Here is a 22,682-nt window from a genome sequence, read left to right as displayed (position 1 = left end):
TTTTTCACCAGGGAAAACGCAGCCCTTTACAAAAATGAGTTTTTATGTGCATGGTAAGTGACCTGATTAAAGACAAAAGTGCAACTGAGACACTAAGCATGTCTGTACTTCATATATGAGACCCACACAGAATCACTGATGGCTACTTTAACAAGTGCATTCAACCTGTTTATTTTAGTCCCCCCCCCACATTCTGTTCCCACATTCAGCCCTCTGCTTTACTATGTGCCTTTATGGTTCTTGGGTGCAAAAGACATGAAGTCCATGCCATCTTTATTTTGTATAGATACGTCATGTTATAAGTGAAGTTGCTTAATGTACTAAGTGTTGCTTTGTAATAATCGAGGTGTTTCCCTATTGTATTTTTGTTTGGCAAATGCTTCTATTAAAACCACCTTAAGTTGTGCTACTATGTTCAAAAAATGCAATAGCAAAATTTGAAAATAAATTGTAGAAGCTTAGGTTAATAGTTTTTATATAAAAAAAGAAAGCTGCTTGTGGAAAGTAGATCAAGTGATAAGTTTGTCTTGTGGGGAGCTGGACTCCATGCTGCTTTGTGGGTCAAAGAATAACATACAGGATTAAACTTGATAGGATTCTTTCCCTTTTTGCAAGTTCAGTAAAAATATAGCACATTTAACCTTTATTTTTTCATTACACCTTTGTTTTCATGCCAGCAGCCTCCCAAGAGATACCTGTTGGTTGAGGTAGTTAAGTAAGCTTTTCTGTCACTGAAAATGCTCTTTGAATTGGTAAATTTAAAGCCTTTTAATAATAAAAGGAAAGTCAGAGAGATGGCAGTTATTTCTCAGAATGTTAAATAAGAAAAAGAAACACTTTTGCTGTGATGAATGCTGAAAAGGTTTTCACTGAAAATTTGTGATCTCAGATTCAATAGTGAAAAGAAAACTGGGTCAGTAGCAAAATGATACTTTTAGGGCACTGGAGAAGAGTATAAAATATGTTACTGGTCAAAAATCTGGCCAGTGGACTAGAAAAATCAGTTTTATAAATGAAAATACATATGTGATTTTTTTATAATTGTTCTGAACTGTAGCTGTGATATCTTTCACTTGGATGTAGGTTGCATTGAGTAAGTAAAGCTGGACAGAAATATATTTTGTGTGTTTTCATTTAAGGCTGTAAAGCAAAAAAGGGAATATTTCAAAGGGGTGATTCTTTTCTATACCCACTGTATGTGTGCGTGCGTATATGTATGTGTATAGATGTGTGTGTGTGTGTATATGTAACATTTTAAGTACTGTGTGGCATTAGGGTGGCTAAAAAATTAAAAAAAAAAAAAAATTAAAATGCATAGATTCCTTAAATGATTCCAAAAATAATAATTTGAAAATTCTCCATTTATAACCATTATGCTACATACTTTAATCAACTTTTACTGATGTCATTTTCTTTTCATGGTTAAGCTGGTTAGAAATAGACTTTTAGCAAATCTTTTCATTTTAATCGAATTAAATTAATTCTTGTACTAGTGCCTCACAATCTTATTTTTAGTCACATATATCCAACAATATCTTAATACAAGAATTTTTTTACTTTTTAGTGCACTTTTTCATAAAATCATGCGACTTAAAAATCTCTGTATTTTGTTCTACATTGTAGATACATCGTAACTTTGCAGTATAGCCTGATACAACCAAATGCATTTTGCAGGTCCTTTGTGCATTGTCCTTACACACCTTTTTATAAAGATCGGGCATTAGCCAAAAGAAATATCAAGAATGTTTTTGACGCACAAATACTACTCTGGCGAAATCATCTCATAATATATTAATTGCATCATTTTTAATTACAATATGTTAACACACTAGATGTAGTGAATTTCATGTTGCATACTTCTCATTATTTGCAGAAACACACATCTCCAAAATATGTTGTGTATTTGGTTATACAGTGCATGCATAAAATAGTTCATTCATATGTAACAGCAAAAATTAAAAGTAATAAAGGCACTTAATTACATTTTTCTGCTTTATTATAATTGTCATTTAAAATCATTATGCATGTGTTTTAATAGAGCAAGAAAATGAAGAAATTCATCCGAAGATTTCTCCTCCAGAATGATGAAGTTTCATTTTTTTGTTTCACGTGTAATGGCTAAATGTGCCTTCAGATAAATAGTGCATATGGAGTAATTAGAAAGCTAACCTAAATTCTGACAAGGCTTGGCTAAAAAGGTATGACTGAAATGTTGTTTGTAACAAGGAATGAGGTTAGAGTTTAACGATATTTACTTTTTAAAAAAAAAAAAAAAGTTTCTGCTGGCTTGTTTTATTCATAATAACCCAACAATTTCATTTGCAGGCCTCATGTTCATCTTAATATAAAAAATACAACAAAATTTACAGCTTTACTATGTGACTTTATTTTTGGTTGTTAATTATTTGACTTTCTTTTCTCTTACCAGTCGGATCCACTTGGCTTAAATGCAGCTCCTGCGTCCTCAGAAACTGGGCAAGTGACTACAGAGGCAGTAGTGGACAATGGGCAGCATAAAAGACGTCTGTCAGAGGAAGCCATACCTGATGCACCCAATAGCTTCAAGAGACCAAAAGTAAGTTGCTCAGCATTCTTGCAGTTTGAGCAGACTCGTTCTTTCACAATTCTGCACCAGGCTCTATTAGTGGAATATTAGTATGTATCTCTGAAGTAGAAGCATGGTTGCTGTTCTGGGTTTAAAAAGTTCTTATATTGGTGAGAATATTTCTCCCAAAAGACAGAGCCTATTCAGTATGCTGTTTGTAGAAGTTATTTCTTTCCATCAGCATTTTCTAGTAAGATATTTCATATTTGGAAAAGAGAACAGCATTTCTTAACCCTTAAACTGCTACATACTTGGGGGGGGTTAATGCACCCCTGGACGTCAAATACATTTTTGTTTCACTTTTGAAGTAAACGTCACAATTCACAAAGAAAATGTGAAATTTTAATCACTTTTTTTTTTTTTTCCCAAGCAAATAATATCACAATTACTGCAACACTGATGATTTTACACACTGTCAAACTATTAAAAAAAACTGCAACAATCAGTTATATGTACAAGGTGCAATGCTGATGAAATTCAGTAAATCATCAAGCCAACTGCGCTTGAACTGGCTGCACACAAGCGCTGATGCTTGCAGGCAAGTCTAGTGCAGCGGCTGAATCCCAGGGACGGTTGTGCTGCAGTTCTGCCAGGGCTGGCAGTGGTCATGAGCTGGCCGCTCAATGAATATACAGCACTGACTAATCAGCTCCTGTGTGCTGGCAAATTGCACTGGGAAACAACTTTAGCTGGTTGCGGAATTCAATGAATGTATGTCGCTGAATATACGCCGCTCCAGCGTGCTTCCAAATTGCACTGGAAACTGACTGTACTTTGCCAAGTATACTCTGCTCCGGCATGCCGGCAAATTGCATTGGGAACCGACTATAGCCGATTCCAGCGGATTAAGGGTTAAATTGTATATGAGCAGCATTAATTTTCATTTGATAGACTGAAGAACAATAATGGAATAACTCTTATGTTACATTGATCGGAATTTCTGTGTTGGCTTATTTTCCAGGTGGATGTGCAAGTAAACCCCACAACTCCCACCATACCCATCTCCCCAAGTACTACAGGAACTCCACTATCAAAAACATGGAATGCCACAACAGAGGATAAGCAACTGCCCACCTCGCCAGCCCCTGCACCATACAGGCCGACTGTGTAAGTTGAAGCACATGGTTTTTGAATACATTCAATGCTTCCCTTACTCCATAAACAATTCTGGGTTTGTTTTGCCAGTAATATTTTTGCTTGTAGTTTGTGAACATGGATTTCTTTTGTCATTGGTGGTGTAACATCTTTTGAATTGCTTGCTTTGTTATGAAAAGTGATGCATTTATTTATGAAATGCTTGTACTATCCTTACACACTTGCAAGAAGAGTCATTAACACATTGGATCTCTTGAATCGAAACCTCCATGTATACTCAAACCCCACCCACAAGTACTGGACAAAAGTGCATTTTTCTCTTGAATCTTTGAAAAGTTTTTATATAAAAATGTTTTAAATTTTTTAAAAATCAATTAATATCGTCACAACTTTAAGATATGCTATCATACTTATAATTTCATATAAATTAAGCAATTAAAATGTCCTTTTTTACAACATACATTGAATGACACACTGCATTATAGCATAGCTGTGAGTCATTGGAAAATTAGGTAGGTGTCAACAGCATGGGGAAACAGTAGGGTTGTTTTAATGTTAGTATTGCTATGTACTGACCAAGAAGAGAGCAGCTGCACACTACACAGACTGCACTGACACTGAGAACAGAGACGTCACTTCTTGACACCCTTTTTCTGATATCTGACTGGCTGGTTCTGCTAGCCTTCCTTTTTTTTTATATATATATATAATATATACAGTAAGTACCCCTCTCGCCTGCCCACCTCCACATCCTCTTGGCTTGTGAACTCCGCTGCACCTTGTTCCGGTGTGTGCGTTTTTGTTGGTGGCACAAATGAAGAATTCTTTATCTATTAACCACATCTATCTGAGTGTAAATCATTTTCTTTTTTTGTTTGCTGTTGCCCTCTGTATCTCTGTCACCAGCTGACATTTCAACCATTAGTTTTCTCCAATGCTTCTTGCGCTTGTTGTTTAGTATTTTGATAAATAAAAAACTGATCTCTGTACCTTGGATCAAAGACAGTAGTAAGTGTAGTGTCCCTGAGAATTTGCTACTACAGTGTTTTGGAAATGTTTCCTAAAATGCCATCTGAACTCCGCAGTCTGTCTTGTCAAGCTTGCTAAGCAGACCTATAAACAGTTCTGCAGAAGTAAACTTGTCTACAGCTGTAAATGAATGCACACTTCTGTCTTTAGTATGTTGTTCAAATGGTTCAGGAAGAGTAATCATGCTTTCCACAAGTCCCTACTGATGAAGGGATTTACTGTACTGTGCTGTGAGAGATGCAGGAAGCTTGTATTCAGTACCATGAGCACCAAGATTGTGCTTCTGATCAACCATACTTGTCAGCATATATTTGCTGTTCCCAAGAGTCAATACATCATGCTGTAGCATTCTTATTGGTCAGCCTAGCTCTGTATGTGTTTCTCTCAGCCATGAAATGGCAAGCTGTGAGTGCTTTACATGAGTGACAGTCTGCCAATAGTAATCCTTCTCTGGCTCAATTACCCTTAATTCACAGTGAGCAGCAAAGTGTGAGCTATGCAGCCTAAACTTTTAATGTCACTTTCTTCCAAAGCTTTTCTCATGTTGCGAGTGTTGTCTTGAGGCCCAACATGCACATCAATTTTTGAAATGGTCCACTTACCTAGTATATAATTGAAGGCTTATGCAATGAAAGTTGCAGAGTGACAACTGAAGACTCCTTATCATGCAGCACAACTCTTTGCCTCACATTTTACATCAATCTAGTGTGCTGTCAGACTTGACCTGCTCATAGGACTGACCTCTGAGCTCCATAACTCTGTAGCAACATTGTGCTGATATTGTTTATTAAAATCTCCTGGATATGTGTAGCAATAGCAAAATGCTGGCAAGTAACACCTCTGTAAAGTATCACTGGCATAGAAAATGGTAACAAATTTCTAAATTGTGCAGTAGCTGACGGAAACCCTAACCATCAACTAGAGAAAAACGCTGGTTATTGATTGTGATCATTTCCATAATTTTTGAAGTTATGCCTTCGGATCTTTTGGAAATGTTTGCATTTTGAAAGGATTCTTGTACGAGGCTACCACTAGTGAACCTGCTAATGTCTGATTTAAACTTTTCATTTTGGTAGCATTGGCAGCTAGAAACTCCCTGTATAATTTGTTATGGTGGGTCTTTAGATGGGTAATTAAATCTGTGGTGCTGAATGATTTAATTCTGCAGTCTCCTCGCATTATCTTATTTTTGCAGATAGATCAGATAGCAATTTACAGAGAAGTATGACCACACGACCAACATGCTGTTTTATTAATAATGGCGACTGGGAGCCCGATCAAATCGGGCTAAAAATTCTACATTTGTGAAATCCATACCTTCTCTGCAAAGAATTTTGTTTTATTAAGTCCTTGAAATGATTTTGTTATCATGGCACTGATTTGTGCTTAAAATAGACCTTTTCGGCTGATGTAATGAAGAGCTTCCTGTTTAAACGGGGCTGCGAAACGTGAACTCAGCTCTTCGGCACACCTCATTTGATGTTTTCCGGCAAACAAATTTTCAAAACAAACCGTATTTTACAACACTAATCAGAGTCGGACTAATAATTATGTTGGTGTGGTCATTTTAGATCTGAGATCGGCTAAAATTTAAACAATGACCGTTGTTAATACCCAGCTGTCATTACTCAGTTTGCCAATAAATGTCAGAAGGATGGATGCCAAAACCGAACTGCCCAAAGATAGATTTTGACGTACCAAGCAAATGGCAATACATTCTAAATTACTTACGGTTCCGGAGCTGTCGAAGGGTTTAAGTCAGTCGACGATGTTAGTCCTGGAAAGTACACCCCACCAAACCAATGTTCCAAAAACCAACCGAACTTACTGTTATCTGCTCGAACCAACACCGACTTACTATACTCGGCAGTCCAGCGGCGTCATTGAAGCATTCGAACATTTTTAGCCAATCGTGCAACACTGCGTCCACGTTTGCCACGTTATGTTCTAACTACAGAGGCAGAGTCCCATTGCATGGTTCTAACTTGTATTGAATTGAGGTATTGACGCAAACACCATACACACGTGGTATTGATGCAAACACCATACATCGGATAGTATCAAATTATATATAAGGATTGTAGTAAAGAATAAACGTGTGCCATGCTCCTGTCCACAAAACTTAACACTTTTTTTGCACATGTACTGTATGTGCATGCTTTTCTGGTGCAGCTTATGAGCTTGAAAATGTGTATTTACAATAATCTCTGTCTCACCAAACAATGAAAACAATTATTAAAATTATTCAGTAAACTGATAATGTTGTTAAACCGGAGTTACCAGTTCTCCCTATTAGCCAAAAGTTACACATCCGATCAATGCCAGTGTCGTCATTTTTAAAGAATATGGCTGCAAATATATCCTGCATCTCTAGTATTTATAATTTTTAGATAGCCATAAACCATCTGCCATGGGGCAACATGCTGTTTCTTCTCAATTAATGAACTACTGAATTTTTTAACTTTAAAATGCCAAAAAAGGAGGCAGGCAAGTATCAACTGTAAAGCAGAGAAAAAAATTTACTTGTGAGCAAAGTGGTCAGAGTTGGATGAATCAAGTACACTTCTCCAAATTTTAATAACAGTGTTATATTGATAGATTCCATAAATGCCTTATTTTATGTATTAGACATTTTAACTTTGTTCACACATTCTTAGCCTTTTGCAATATTTATTTGTGTTTTCATTTTTTAACAAGTTACTATTTAATTATATGTAGCACTCACATCTAAGTTTTTAAAAAATTAGTAATGCCTTACTAGTTTTATGTATATTAGCCAGATTGACCGATATTCTTAATAGTATTCTTGATTCATAGTTTAAAAAACCAAAAAAGTAAAATCTTATTCAAGACCACTTTACTATTTTAGGATTTATTGGGACTTGGATATTCAGACAAATGCTGTAATTAAGGAGCGCCCTCCAGTTGATGTACTCCCTCCCCACCCGGAGGTGGAGCTAATGAGGTCACAGCTGATGACAAAACTTCGCATAAACTACAAGGAGTTATGCCAACAGAGAGAAGGTAGGATTAATACAGAGAAAAGAATGCTTTAATGTAGGTATGTCCGATCCATTTCACTGATATGATTCATCCTTGTGTGTTGATCACTGTTTTTTGCTTTTTTTTTTTTACTTTATGTACTCTCTCTGTTTCAGTATATGAATTGTGATTAATTTCAGTTTATTAAAACCAATGATTTCTAAGGTTTATATTTTTGCTAGGCTGTCCCATGATTAGAAGCCTTTAGAAAAAGAGAAACTAAGTGATACATAAACAAACAAAAAAAGCAGCTCGTGTTCATGGCTCACCATGAGAGCATATAATGTAAAAGTCATTTATCTTACAATTTGCACTTAAACTTTTGAGAATATGCATTGCTGATGCATCGGAGTGTTATAGCATAATTTTGAAAAATTTTTGTCTTTGACACAGGCATTGATCCTCCACGAGACTCTTTTAACCGTTGGCTTTTAGAGAGGAAGGTGTTAGACAAGGGCAAAGACCCACTGCTGCCAAGTGAATGTGACACTCCTGTGTCTTCATCTATGTTTCGTGAAATCATGAATGATATTCCCATCAGGTACGTATTTCCTACCTGATTTTCAACAGAAATAAGTTCATAGTTCTTGCAACAGTATTGCAAGAAAAGTGTCAATTTCCAGGAATTTGCTGTTTTCTTTGGGTGTTATGATGCCACTTTCTGAGCTACTTATAACTCATAATAGTTTGGCTGATGTTGCATTTCAAATCAAGTTGATTTTATACCAGTATCTCTTTTTTTTGACAGGTTATCTCGAATTAAATATAGAGAAGAGGCTCGCAAGTTGCTCTTTGGATATGCAGAGGCAGCTAAGAAGCTGATAGAGTCTAGGTTTGTATGTCCATTAGTGTGTTCCCTGATAGCTTTTTAAAGCAGCAGAGGCTAATTTTCAAGATGGTTTTATTTGTTGAATTCAGATTTCAGTTGGGTAAAATGACAGAGTTCTAGCTGGTAGCTTACTGTCTAATACAAACTATCAACTCTTCTGCATTTGTTCATTTGGTTCTTTTTCTCAGGAATGCATCTCCTGACAGCAGAAAAGTAGTCAAGTGGAATGTGGAGGACACTTTCAGTTGGCTAAGGAAAGATCACTCTGCCACAAAAGAGGACTACATGGTAAGGGAAATTGAATAAAGCAGTGTTAGCAGTGAGTCTGGAATAGAGCTGCTTCTTGCCCTTGACTATTTGTTTATTCTAGCCTTCCAAAGTCTTAACACCTCAATTATGCCTTTGTAGGATCGCCTGGAACACTTACGAAAGCAGTGTGGTCCTCATGTTACTGCAGTAGCAAAAAATTCAGTGGAGGGTATCTGTAGCAAAATCTACCATTTGTCCTGTGACTATGCGCGTCGTATCAGAGAGCGCCACCTCGCCCTTCTAAAAGAATGCAACATCACTGGTGGGTCCTCTGTAATTCTGCTAATTGTTCATATTATCTTGCAGGGAGTGTTTTTGTCTAAAAAATTCTGCCGGGCACAATGTTAAATTTACAGTCTATGCATCAGCATGGTTAGCTAGATTAAGACTGATGTGCACATAATTTTAACTTTTGATGAAGACAGTATTGTTATGCATTCCCCTAGTAGTTGATAGCTTTTCCCTTCCCCCTCATTGTACTAAGAATGTCAAATTAGACAAAAAATTACTATTTAAACATTCATATGGTCAAACTTAATGTTAACTGTGAATGGTGTGTGCACATTATTTATTTATTTTTTTATTGCTTGTGGTGTATCTGTAATTTGTCCTCAAATACAAAGTGGAATGGGGTATGCTTTGCTACCTGTAATGCACATAAGAAACCTCAAAACACTTGCTAATGATGCTTAAACATTAAATACAGTTATTAATCATGTTCTGTGCTTTTTGATCATAGAGGCCAGAAAACCTAGTTGACAAACATTTTTCTTATGAAAATTGACGCACTGTGAGTTGATTTGTGTTTTACATATTAAATCGCTCAAATTACTAAATTTTATTGAAATAGTCTTAAGTAATTCATCCTTGTATATATTTTTTTTTCTTTGCAAAACAGTTTGAATAAAGGCATTTGCTAAATAGCTATAAAATAAGTTTGAGTATTTTTATCAGCATACTACTAAGTCATATTATACAGAACACTATTTTAAAGAAAATAGCAAAAAGTGTAGGCTATAGTTTGTTCCATGGCTAGATGAAAATTAATGTTTTAAAAAAAAAAAAATATCAACAAATTCAGATGGTGGATGATAAATGGGTTGAGTGCAACCAAACTTGGTAATTTGCAGTGCAGGATGTCTATTGTTTGGTAGGTGCAGGCAATCAAGAAGAAATATATATAGCGCTTCGCATTGTCTGTCTTCACCTTTACAGTTGCAGCAAAAATGGCAATAAACGTGACCAGAATCTTTCTGCTGGTTTAACTGTGGTGGGTGTTTTGTTTGCTTAAAGGAATTTATGTAAAATCTGCAGATTAGCTAAAATGCAGAGTGAATGTAAAACTCTGTGTTAGGCTGAGGTAGTATGAATTATTATTACATTGAAAAGGCACTTTAAAATGATTTTTAAAGACGGTATAAGAAAAGGCATTTATTTTCCTTGATCATAATGGAAACCAGCTGTTACTTGCTATAATTGGCAGTTAACCGCTCTAGCATAAAATAGTAAGTCTGACCTCAGAATGTGTCTGATCAGGATCAGAATTTTGGGGTATTCTTTGTTCCTACTACAATAACTGTAGGTATAGAAATGGATTGGGTTAGAAAAATCAACCCCATAGTGTTTTGAAGTTTTAATGGGGGGGAAAAAAAGATTGCTGTACTACTTGCAATACAATCCAATAATTCAAACATAGAAATAGGTAGTCTTAGAAGGAATGTGCAAAAAGATAACTTTAAATACTATAGTATTGCCTAGAATGTTACATGTACAGTGCCAGCCAACATTAACACAAGATAAAACAGAAAACCTTTCTTTGTTAGTCAGTTTTTACTTTCAAATAAGATTTTCGTAAAAGTATGGATTAATTTTGAAAAGTGACTCCAGTGTGACAGCCCTGCAGTAGTACCTGGCATACACAAGAATGTACTTTTTTCTTCAGTTTTTACGTAGCTAATTTATAACCTTGTGCTCATCCTTCTGGATGATGTAAAAACTGAGTGCCCTCTGCCCTTTGTGAGTGAAATGGAGCAAGGGGTTAGGTTTCAAAGAAAAAAATGTTTGGTGCCCAATATATTATTATATAGGTCTACAGTACTGTTACACAGAATGACGCCTCTAAAAAGTACAGAAATTCTGGAAGAATAACTTGCACATTTATAAAATCTGTATTTTTTTTTCTTCTTTTATAGAAAATATAGAGACCCCAGAGGTGCAAGATCGTCTTGTGTACTGTTATCCTGCCCGCCTGTCCATCCCTTCTCCTTCACAGCCTCGGGTTGAGCTGCACTTTGAGAATGATGTTGCCTGTCTGCGCTTCAAAGGGGAGATGGTTAAGGTCAGCCGCAGCTACTTCAGCAAGCTGGTGAGATTCTTTGTTATGAAATAATGTTTTACAATTTTTTTTTGTCATTTTAGCCATTTCATTCTGGTGTGTACACCTCAGACTTTGAACAATCACTTAAATGTGCTTTAAAATAGGTGTTTGAGTAATATTTAAAGAGTGTACTAAATGTTAGAGTAGAGAAAACATTAAAATGGGAAACCATTTAGCAAACACAAACTTACAGCAAGCTTTCTGTCCATTTTGACTGTAAAGCCCAAAGTAAGGAGGAGAACCTAGAAATTGTTATGAAAAATTAATAGGAAATGTTGGCTGTTTTTTATTATTAAATAGACCTTGTCTTGGAAATGTCAGTTCAGATTTTTTGCACACTGTGTAGAACACCAGTTACAGTGGGATAACTTAGTCACATGCGATTACATTCACTGTCTTACCTCCCTTGTAATGCTTGATCACCTTCATTTTTGTGTCAAGGTCAATTACACTTGTCTTACAATTACAGGAAAAAAGGCAACAGAGTGTAGTTGAAACTGCTGCAGGTAATAAACTGATATAGAGATGACTGAGTCAGAGTGAGCAGAGCTGACGTGGCAAAAACTGTTCATGAGAAAATACAAATATAATGTGTATATACTCAGAATTGATGATTAAAGTGAGGAAGAATGTCAAAATGAGTATGGATAAAAGCTATTGAAAGAATGTAATAAGCTTGCCTTCTTATGTAAGACCTTATTTTAACCTCCTGTTGCATTTTTCAGTTTCAAGTCACACTTGCAGAAGAGTATTTGCTTTAAGTGTGTGCATGGGTTGAGAAGCAAAATATGCATTGCCCTTTAATCAACCATATAGTATGATCATCTTATTGTATGACAGGAAGAAAGTAGCATGTTTTTTTTTTCTCTAGTTGAGTAAATTTGATCTTTTAGAGAGAGATTACAAAATTTGAAGCAAGTGTCTCTAGGAAATGCACTTTGTTACTCTGTATTGAATGTTGATGGCTCAGCTCATCTTCACTGGTATTACCCAGCCTGGTATAGGGAATAACTAAAGATGTCTAGTAGTTGTGCATTTAATTTGATATGTATAATTTCAACTTCTGAAGTGAGATGATGTTGCCAGACTTGAGCAGTGTAGTATGTTTTTCTTCACTAGTACACTGTTATCTCCATAAAATGAATTCAGTTGGAGTTAAATTGGTCTACAATAGTAGACATTAGGTAAGGTGTGTGTTTTTAGAAATGCAGTTGATGGAAAATTCAAATTCCAAGGTAATTTAAGATTATTTCAAGTTGCTACCTCTACTTCATTTCATTTACTTAAACAAGTAAAATAGACATACCTTGCCAGCTATTTTTTCAGAAATATTTAAAGAGAAATTTATAAATGCCTCAGTAGTTTATAGAGAGTCTTATCTACTGATTCTAAAAATGCAAGATACATCACAAGTTCAATTGAAGTTTTAAGGTTATTAGTAAAGATCTCAAGATAATAGTAATTAAGATGGTGCAGGGATTAACATATTTTCCAATGAGAACATTAAGCAGTTATATGTTCAAAGTGCTATTGAGTGTTACATTATTTTATCTGGCCAAACAAAGAGTGGCTACCTTAATTGTACTGCTAAATTTAGTGAATTCAGTAAATTATAGTCCAAAATAGTTGTTTCTTTTGTAAGATGTAATTTTATGAATAAAAGTGGGACATTATTGCCATAGTTTTTGCAATCTCCCCACAGTCTACAGCGTTTTTTGTGTAATGTGTCACCATCCCAGGTAGGGGGGTTAGGGTTGAAGGTTTGGTTTGCGAACACATTTCCTAAATGCATTGTCTTTTTGTAGGAGCTTTTATATCGGTACAGCTGTGTGGATGACCCAAGGTTTGAAAAGTTTCTGTCAAGAGTATGGTGCCTCTTGAAACGATACCAGGTAAAATACACTGTGTGCCTTGTGGATCGAAATGTTCTCTCTCTCTCACATTAATTTTATATATGATTTAATTAAATCGAACTCAAACCCCACATCTTCATTTTAAATATGATTTGTTAATTTGTTCCTTTGAAGCTTCTGTGGACAGTGATCTATGTTTTTTCTTAGGCAATGTTTGGCATTGGAGTCCATGAAGGAACGGGCCTACAGGGGGCATTACCAATTCCAGTGTTTGAGGCTTTGCACAAGCAGTTTGGTGTGACTTTTGAGTGTTTTGCTTCACCTCTGAACTGCTACTTCAAACAGTTCTGCTCTGCCTTTCAAGACACAGATGGCTTCTTTGGATCCCGTGGGTGAGTGTGGAGCAACTTTTTAAAGTAAGTGAAATTCATAGCAGTTCTTAGACATTTGAGATTTTTTTTTTCTTTTCACAGACCTTTCCTAAGTTTTTCCCCTGTTAGTGGGTCATTTGAGGCCAACCCACCATTTTCTGAAGAGCTTATGGATGCTATGGTAACTCACTTTGAGGTACTACTTTTTTTCTGATTACTTGTTTGTTTGGTTGCTTTTTGTTTACTTTTTAGAAACTAATTTGGTTCATTTTTTGTTCCTTAGGATTTGTTAGAAAGCTCCAATGAGCCCCTTTCATTCATTGTATTTGTTCCGGAGTGGCGAGATCCACCTACACCTGCACTCACTCGTATGGAGAGTAGCCGCTTTAAGCGACATCAGCTTAGCATTACTGCATTTGAACATGAGTACCGCAGCGGCTCTCAACACATTTGCAAGAGGTACAGTGAGTTGGGTAGAAGGCAATAGTGTGTGTTGTGTTTTTTTTGTTTTTTTTTTCTCCCTCTCCTGGAGTTTGTTTACTTGGGCCTAAAGGGAAGCTTTGATGCATTAGATGCAGATATATTGCAAAACGTGGCATCTGATGCTGTTTTCCTTTTCATGTTTTTCTTAGGGAGGAGATGTATTATAAAGCTGTTCATGGTACCGCAGTTATCTTTCTTCAGAATTCGGCTGGATTTGCCAAATGGCCGCCTACTCCTGAACGTATCCAGGAGCTGATGGCTGCTTACCGGGTGTCTGGGCGAACGCTGTCCTCCCAGGGGACCACGTCTACTTCAGCCAGCAATGCTGAGAAAGAAAATGAAGCTGGCAAAGAACAGGGGACAAGCAAAGATGTGTCTTCACGGGATAGTTCAAGTCGGGACAACAAGAATCTCACTACAGCATCACTGGAGACAACAAGCGTGTAAATGATGGGGGACGGGGGGCTATTTTTAAGGCTGTCTGACAGGCTGGACCTGAGAAAGGAGTATTTGTATATACCTGGTCCCTGGTGGACTTGTTTTCTAAATTTAAAATGAACTGACATGCCATTTAACAAAAATTAACATGACTGATTACACGGAAACTGGGGGCACTTAGTGCCCAGTTTCAGTTAAGCCTGGCAATACTGCCTTGTGACTTGGTTGGTAAAACTGTCCTGGACCTGGCTGGAACAAGCGTATTTATCGGCATGTCTTCAGCAAGGCAGCTATATAATCCTAATTATGAACTCTCTTCACCTGTTCTATCCTTCCCACTTGCTGTACCACTTCTGTAAGATGGTATTTGTCACCAGCAAAGACCTATAGACACTGGCAAGGCCGTATGTATCAGAGCTGTGTGTGTGGAATTACTTGTTCGTTTTTACTCAGAGTGAATTTATTCTTTTACTGTTTTTATTTTGCATAAAAGTGACTGAAGTGCATTTTTAAAAGCTCGTAAATAAGGGGGAGGTCAGCAGAGCGAGATGGTTATAAGGGTTAGACATAAGTTTACAGGAGAAAGCATGTAAGAGCATGGGAATCTTTGACCTCAACATGCAAACACACACCCCATGCAAGGTTGACTCCTGTCTTTTGTCCAGTGTGGCTGGGATAGGCTCCAGCCCTTACCACCATAGCATGTACATGACTTTAAGTGGGTTTAAAAAGGAAATAATGAATGAATGCATAACCCTTTGAACTTTTCCCGGCTGCAGTTCTCGTGAATAAATGCTACATCAGAGGAATGTAATTTGGCGTCACCAATGATAAATTAAAGTCTGTCAAAATTAAGCATAGAATTACTTTAAGATTTGTTTTGTTCATTTTACTTTTTGTATATTTTTATGTAAATCCTTTACTTTTGTGGTTTTAAGTACTACAAATGTAGTTTTTCTGTACACCAACTGTCAGGTGTACAAGTTCACCTTTTTCATGTATCCTATTTTAAGGTGTTTCTGTACTCCCTTATAAAGAAAAGATGATTGCCAGTATGGTTTTAATTGGCGGTTTGTAATTGTCCTTTGGGGAAGAGAAAGGTGCAGGCTACTTGACCCACCAGTTTCCTGCCTGCTTCTGTTTACTTTCAGTTTACTTTGTAATTTGTTTAGTTACTCTCTACTATAGCTGCCATTATTGCAGATACTGAAGAAATGCGGTTTGTCCCTTCAGTGTAAAAATTGTATGGAAGTGGAAGCAGATCATAAATTTAAGAAGCTCTGCTTCACTGTGGCTTATTTAATTTTGGAGTCCATCGGAGGGGTTGTCTTCTGTGTTGTGATGTAATATAAATAAGCATATATAGATGTGTGTACGTATATGTATATAAATATATAAAGAGAGACGTATAAATATAAAGTTTTCCATTGCATGTTTGTGCCTGAAGTGCACACCACCAGTTAAATCATCTCTGCATGCATCACCTGCCACCCCTTCCTTCTTCAGAAGTGTCTGTTTGTTTCTTGACATTTTTTTTCATAATGGTTGGACAAGTTCATTGTGAAGGGTGTTTTTTTTGTTTTTTAATTAGTTGCGTTCTCTTATTCATTTTTGAAGCTAGGATGCAGTTGGTTCAAGTCTTTCTTGGACATTTATTTTTGAATAATTTCAACAACATTTGTTGTTTAATGTATGTGTTTAATTTTGTGTTTTTTGTTTGTTTTTTCTTGTGGCTGACTGATGAGCAGATTAGTTGGCGGATGCAAAGTGGCTTGGGAGAGTGGTATGCAGTTAAGGAGGTGTACAAGTCAGACTTTCTTACTGCAATATGTAGAAAAAATGATTGTACAGTATATATGACGTTTAAAATAGGTTGCAGTTTTGTGCATTTTGTATACTTTTACTACATTGTATTCACAACTAGGGAAAAACTGTGTTCTTGTTGAAACATGAATTTGGAAATTTAAAAAAACTGGAAGTGCCTGTGCCTTTTCCTTTTTCACTTCTCGTCGTTAGTGGGTAGCGATGACTGGATTATGTCCTGTAAAGTTTTTGAGGCTTCTTTCTGGTTGTGCTGGAAAGAGATCTGAAACTTTTGAAAATGCAGTAGTTTCATCTGGTAATTTATAGAAATCATAAAGCACGAGCTTGGAGGGAGCACACAAAAAAAAACCCTCTTGCTGAATGCATAGTTTGAATTGGACAGGTGCACTAAAAGCCTACGAATGCTGTGTGTGTTCATTTTGATCTGCTTTTTAATCCATGTTATTAAAATTCTTCAACGAGTACAGATGTTAGTGACAATTTCTAAGGTAACTTGTTGAAATCTGTGGTCATAAAGATGTGATTTGTTGCCATTATGAATGTGCCAATGCTCGCCTGTGCCGAATGTCAATCCATTATTGCCTTTTACTTTGCTCTTTAATCCTGTTATTGTTTTCTCATTAGTTGGAGTTAATTTGCAATTTTGGCAGGGTTTCCATTTTTATCAACTTGCAGTTAGCTCTGAGATCATTTATATGATTGAATGTGAGCTAATACTATTGTCGAATTGTTCCCAGGCTGCTGCAACTTGTCAGAGCAGCAGCTGCAGTAGAGATGTAAGCAGGATGAATTCATTCAATGCCTAGGTGTGATTCTACAATCCATTATAAACCACCATAATTTGGTATTAGGTCACAGGTTTTTGTTTTTTTTTTTGCAGTGAAAATGTGTTGGATAGCCACTTCTGGACTCCGTGCTTAATTTAGTATCTTCTCAATATAAAATGACAGTTTCATATCCTCTTTTCTAGCATGTGGAACAGCACAAAGTTTTGAAGCCATCAGACTGTACCTTGTGCTTCAGTGATGTTTGGCGTTTAAATTATCCTCAGCCACTTGGTAGTACTGTTTTGACACAATGTGTTTCAGTAAAACATTACAGCTTCAAAGCCTAAGTATCAAATGTCTGACCTTTTTATATTGTATATATTTATTTCTCCAGTTCCCACAAAGTTTAAGTAACTATTTACTGAATATGAACAAAGCTACATCAAAAATGTGCACATTCCTTCAAGTGATCTATAGCAGGAAAATAACTTCTGTATTGAAAAAGTCAACCTAAAGGTAGTTTGGTCTTGTGTGGGAATCCAAAAGTATTTAAATTGTATCGTTATAAATGTATCTGTCTTTTTGCCACAGTCTTTTGTCACCTTGATGTTCCCTGTCTTCATTCAAGACAGAATCACCTGAGATATTATGGAGTTTCATCAGTACTTTTTGGAACTTGTTACACGTCTCAGTATCCAGATTGGTGTGGATAAGACCGAGGAGTTTGTGATTGAATCTTGGGAGTGTGACACATTGAACCCAGTGGTCCGTGACCACTAATTGAAATTGAAGATCTGCTTATTAGGATTAAAATGTCACGGACTGTGTACATAACTCGTTAAAAGGTTTTGGTTTACCAGGTCCTAAATATTTCAAGCAATGAGGAGCAGGGTGTCCTATTTATTCAAGAGGCAGGTAGAAGATTTGCGCACACAAGTCTGGGCTACACCAGCCAACACAATCCTGGTGCCCTTTTTGCATGACACACCACTAATGTCACAGGAAGTTATTTTTTTTTTGTCTGTAACTGACTTGATCAGAGGCAACCCCAAGTAAAATCCTAATCGAATTGAGGGCCAGTCACTCTTTATGTAAGGTAGGTGATATTTTGCTTTGTACAACCACATGCATATTATGATAGGGGCAGCAAAGCTGTTTTTAATGGTTACAGTTCCCATTGACATATTACATATGGGACTGTCTTATTTTAATTTTCAGTGTGAACCACAAAATGTCCTGCAAGTTGACAAAATGCCCACATTGAAGTGGGCTCACATGGTTAATTTAAACTGAAGTGTTCTCCTATACTTAACAACATACAAGTATTACCTCTTTAGGGAGTGTTTAAGGTCGTCACTTATGAGTAAGAAGAATGAGGTGTTTGTTTAAAATATCAAGTCTTTTGAGACTTCTGGTCCTGTCCGTTTTGGGAGATGGACGTCGGAGAAGGAATTTCGTTAGCAGCTGTGTTTGGGTTTTTTGTTTTTTTTTTTATAAAAAGATTGTCCAAAGAAGAAAAGGTGAACGCTACCATCAGTCCTGTCTCATGCCAACAGTAAAGCATCCTGAGACCATTCATGTGTGGGCTCACTCACAGTTTTGCCTAAGAACAGAGCCATCAATAAAGAATGGAGCAACTTCTTCCAACCATCTAGCCTGGGTTTACTCTTTTGGGCCAATTCAAGATTATATTCTAGGTTGGTAGAATTTGGACTGTATTGCCAATTGTTATCTCTACTTTATTTCTTGTACACCGCTGCTTGGGGGCTTGTTTTGTTCTGGATGTGCTCTCTCTAGACATGTCGGAGGACTGCAACTTTGAAGTGTGGTCTAGCCTTACATGGGGAGGCAAAATGGGTGGGTCTGGGGGAGGAGAGCAAGCTATTTCTGATCTGTCCTTTTCATCCCCACAATTATACAACAGGCTTCATAGCTGTAACACCTGGCAATATTGGAAATTAAGGTTAAAGTTATCATATGTAATTATGCACTACCTTAACTTAAGACTATAAAATAATGAGAAACTTCAGAAGTAATCTCTCTCTATAAGCAAACAGTGAAATTTCTGAGCTGGAATGTCAAAGGTCTCAATCATGAATTAAAGAGGAAGAAAGGATTCTCTCACCTAACCGGTCTAAACACCAAGATAGCATTTCTACAGGAGACTTGCTTAATCAGTAGGGATAGGTTTCTTCACCTGGAGTTCACTTTGTTCTTATTGTTTTCTTACTCACTGCTTTATAAAGTCATTTACGGTGGCTCATTTTTGTTAATTTCACGTGCTCACTTTTTATTGTTAGTTTGCATTTCAACCTTCGTAATCACTGTAGTAGGCAGGGCCGAATTAAGGTGGGTGCTATTGATGCTGCAGCATTAGGCCCATTCCTGAAATAGGCCCAGATGAAAACAGACGAGAATTTTCCGGAAGCTGAACAGTTTTTCTTTGCTATATTAACTTCAAAATAATTCTTAGAATGAAATTTGGAGTCCGACTTTCGGACGCCTAGACACAGCGTTACTACTTATACAGTTACTAATGTTCTTTGTGCTGTGACGTAACTAACGTTGTGTTTATTGTTAACCGAAGATTTCAAGTTAATGCTATCAATTTTACGTTAAACAGTTTACTTAGTAATTTAGCTGCGTTTTTTGCAATATCTTGGGGGATTCTTGCCACTTTATTATTGTTCGGTAACTGCCACGTAGTAAATTTTTCACCTTGAAAGTTAGTTGTACAGTGAAAATCGATGGCTATTTAAATGGTTATCTGTAAAGGTAAAACTAAAAGCCGGCCCACGGGCCCGACATGGATGTTGGGAATTTTTAAAATCCTCGACAGGATTCTGGTCTGTTATGAAATTTAAATCGTGGACAAATTTTTACCCTCGAGAGCCTGAACTGAGTCACTTTGACCCAGTGTGTCTGCAAATTCATTTTTTCTTAGTCTGTCTCATAAGAGAATTGCAAAATTTTGTGTATTTCATTGTTAGGTTTTCTGCATTAAGTGCACTTTTCAGACAATTGCTATTGAATGTTGATGTTGCATAGTTTGATGTTAATCTCGGGTTGTTACGATACTACGTCGTTATTATTATTCATGTTCAATAAAGGCTGGCTGGTTGCGTCGCAAGCAATTAAGGCTCCTTGGTCAGTCTGAGATCGCATGTAGGGTGAGTGGCGACTGCACAGGCACCAATGGCGAGAAAAAATCGGCCTTTTTTTTGCGCTGCAGCATCAGGCCCAATTTCGTCTTAATCTGGCCCTGGTAGTATTTTTTATAATTTATGGAAGATGTAATCTGTATTTTTATATCCGTGGTTAATGAGTCCAGCATTCAAAAATGTTATTTGATGCTACTTGTTTACAACAACAACAACATTTATTTATATAGCACATTTTCATACAAAAGAATGTAGCTCAAAGTGCTTTACATAATGAGGAATAGAAAAATAAGAGAGACAGTAAGAAAATAAAATAAGTCAACATTAATTAACAAAGAATAAGAGTAAGGTCCAATGGCCAGGGGGGGGACAGAAAAAACAAAAAAACTCCAGACGGCCGGAGAAAAAATTAAATCTGCAGGGATTCCAGGCCATGAGACCACCCAGTCCCCTCTGGGCAATCTACCTCACATAAATGAAACAGTCCTCTTTGGATTCATGGTTTTCACGGAAGGACTTGATGATGATGATCACGTCGACTTCTGGATTTTAGTCCATCAATGCTGGGGCATCATGGTGCTTTGAGTAGGTTGGTGGTGACAGAGAAACTGGAAAAAGAAATAAGAGAGAGTAGGGGTCAGTACGGAAGTTTAGCCTCTGGTTTACTTAAATGTTACTCAGGGTTTCTTTCTTCTGCTTAAACAGAAACATGAAAGTCACACTTTAATAGAACTTAAACCACAGCCCACGCTGCAGGACCTGCAAACCAACCAATGAATCCGTGCAGTGGTTTTCTCAGACACAAATCTCACGTCATAAAACTACCGGTGAGTCATAAAGAGGGGCAGAATTCATTATCAGCACTTGAAATCAGAAAATGAAGAAAGCAAACATGGAAAATCGGTATCATGTGCAGAAGGTTACTTGTGGCATACAAAGCACTTTAGAAAGCTCTGGCACATTTCAATGAAAGCAAAGTAAATAACGACGTATAAAAGCTACACGCATGCGCACAGATGGCCTCTTACTGCATAGATATTCACACATTAATGTCACATCCATTATCCAACCCGTTATATCCTAACTACAGGGTCACGGGGGATCTGCTGGAGCCAACACAGGGAGCAAGGCAGGAAACAAACCCCGGGCAGGGTGCCAGCCCACCGCAGATGTCCCATTCAGTGATGGGTATTTTCATTCATCTGTTTAAATCGATCGATTCTTTTGATTTGTTTATTTCATTTTTAGGATTCGACGTTGGTGCATAGTTTGATAAATGCAACGAGAGCGCATTTAAGATGCATACTTAAAATAAGACGTTACAATGCAGAATCACAGCTGAATGACAATTGTGGTTAATGATTAAGGTGTGTGTTTCTTGAAAATGGTCCCTCTTAGTGAATGATAAACAATGCAGGTAATGAGCGAGACAGTTTTGCTCCCGTTTCCCAAAGACTTTTCTTTGACTTTAAGAGATGAGTTTAATGTAGTTCTTTGTTGGGATCCATGTCAAAAAGCAGACAGTCAATAAAGGAACATCATCTCCCGTATTTGAATTTATTTTAACCTCTTTAGCGTTAGAGCCAAGCATCACTCCAGCAACTGTACAGATGCGTCTCTGTAAGCGTTAAAGTGCCTACAGGGTTAGTGCCGAGCGTTTCTCGGGAAGCAAAATCGCCGCGTCTTGCGAAAGCGTCGGGCCCGAGTGTTACCCAGGCCACAGTGCAGACACGTCTTCTCCTAGCCTCATAATGGCGTCTCGCAACAAATGTTTTTCAGCAGTCCAGGGGCCTCATGTATAACGCCGTGCGTAGAACTCGCACTATAACATGGCGTAAGCACAAAAGCCGAAATGTGCTTACGCACAGAAAAATCCAGATGCAGGAATCTGTGCGTACTCCAACTTCCACGTTCTTCCGTTACATAAATCCCGATCAGCGTGAAAACTAACTGCACGCGCATTATGTAACGCCCCAACTCCTCCCAGAATTACGCCTATTTGAATATGCAAATCAATATAAATCGCCCTTAAGCGCAGCCTTCTGTGAAAAGACAATGGGAAAAGCACGGGGAAAATATAAGAATTTCAGCGAATACCAAGTGGAGGCAAAGGAAAAACATACTATTTGTTCAAATAAACCGCGGTATAATCAACAAAATGAAGTTGATCGAGTGACATAGCGTGTTGGAGAAACTTGAAAGCTCACATTCACAAAATCGCACAGTGCCGGAAATAAAAAAGAAGTCACATATCAAAGTCGTAATGAAAAGGCGAGTTGTAGCCCACTGTCTGAGTGTCATATGAAAGTTTATTAGGGTACAGAGAAAAAAAGGCACACAGTGGGGAAAAAGCATGAAATGTCAACTTCAATCTCGAATTTTCCACTTTAATCACGTAGTTTATTTTGTCATTTAGTAGAACATCATAAACTTCATCTTAAAATCGTTTAATTAACCAGTTTCTCAAAATTACATCGTAATTAAAGTAGCACGTTAAAT

At 37.1% G+C, this 22,682-nt stretch overlaps 1 protein-coding gene across 1 annotated transcript in view; it reads left to right on the top strand.

Annotated features, from left to right (window-relative positions):
• pcif1 (phosphorylated CTD interacting factor 1) overlaps window positions 1–16,603 on the top strand; it is a 29,941-nt gene extending 13,338 nt beyond the window's left edge. The window contains exons 4-16 of the mRNA XM_039776609.1: window positions 2,429–2,575; window positions 3,567–3,712; window positions 7,599–7,753; window positions 8,165–8,312; window positions 8,520–8,603; window positions 8,789–8,888; window positions 9,009–9,171; window positions 11,102–11,274; window positions 13,092–13,178; window positions 13,347–13,531; window positions 13,613–13,706; window positions 13,794–13,969; window positions 14,143–16,603. Coding sequence (XP_039632543.1) covers window positions 2,429–2,575; window positions 3,567–3,712; window positions 7,599–7,753; window positions 8,165–8,312; window positions 8,520–8,603; window positions 8,789–8,888; window positions 9,009–9,171; window positions 11,102–11,274; window positions 13,092–13,178; window positions 13,347–13,531; window positions 13,613–13,706; window positions 13,794–13,969; window positions 14,143–14,440 — 1,956 coding nt within the window. The 3' untranslated portion in view covers window positions 14,441–16,603. The remainder of the gene's footprint in view (window positions 1–2,428; window positions 2,576–3,566; window positions 3,713–7,598; window positions 7,754–8,164; window positions 8,313–8,519; window positions 8,604–8,788; window positions 8,889–9,008; window positions 9,172–11,101; window positions 11,275–13,091; window positions 13,179–13,346; window positions 13,532–13,612; window positions 13,707–13,793; window positions 13,970–14,142) is intronic.
• The last annotated feature ends 6,079 nt before the right edge of the window (window positions 16,604–22,682 follow it).

Source organism: Polypterus senegalus, chromosome 14 (genome assembly GCF_016835505.1).
Source record: "Polypterus senegalus isolate Bchr_013 chromosome 14, ASM1683550v1, whole genome shotgun sequence".
In the NCBI taxonomy this organism is placed as follows: domain Eukaryota; kingdom Metazoa; phylum Chordata; class Cladistia; order Polypteriformes; family Polypteridae; genus Polypterus; species Polypterus senegalus.
Note: the sequence above shows the minus strand (reverse complement) of the source record. Positions and strands in the feature narration are given on the sequence as shown.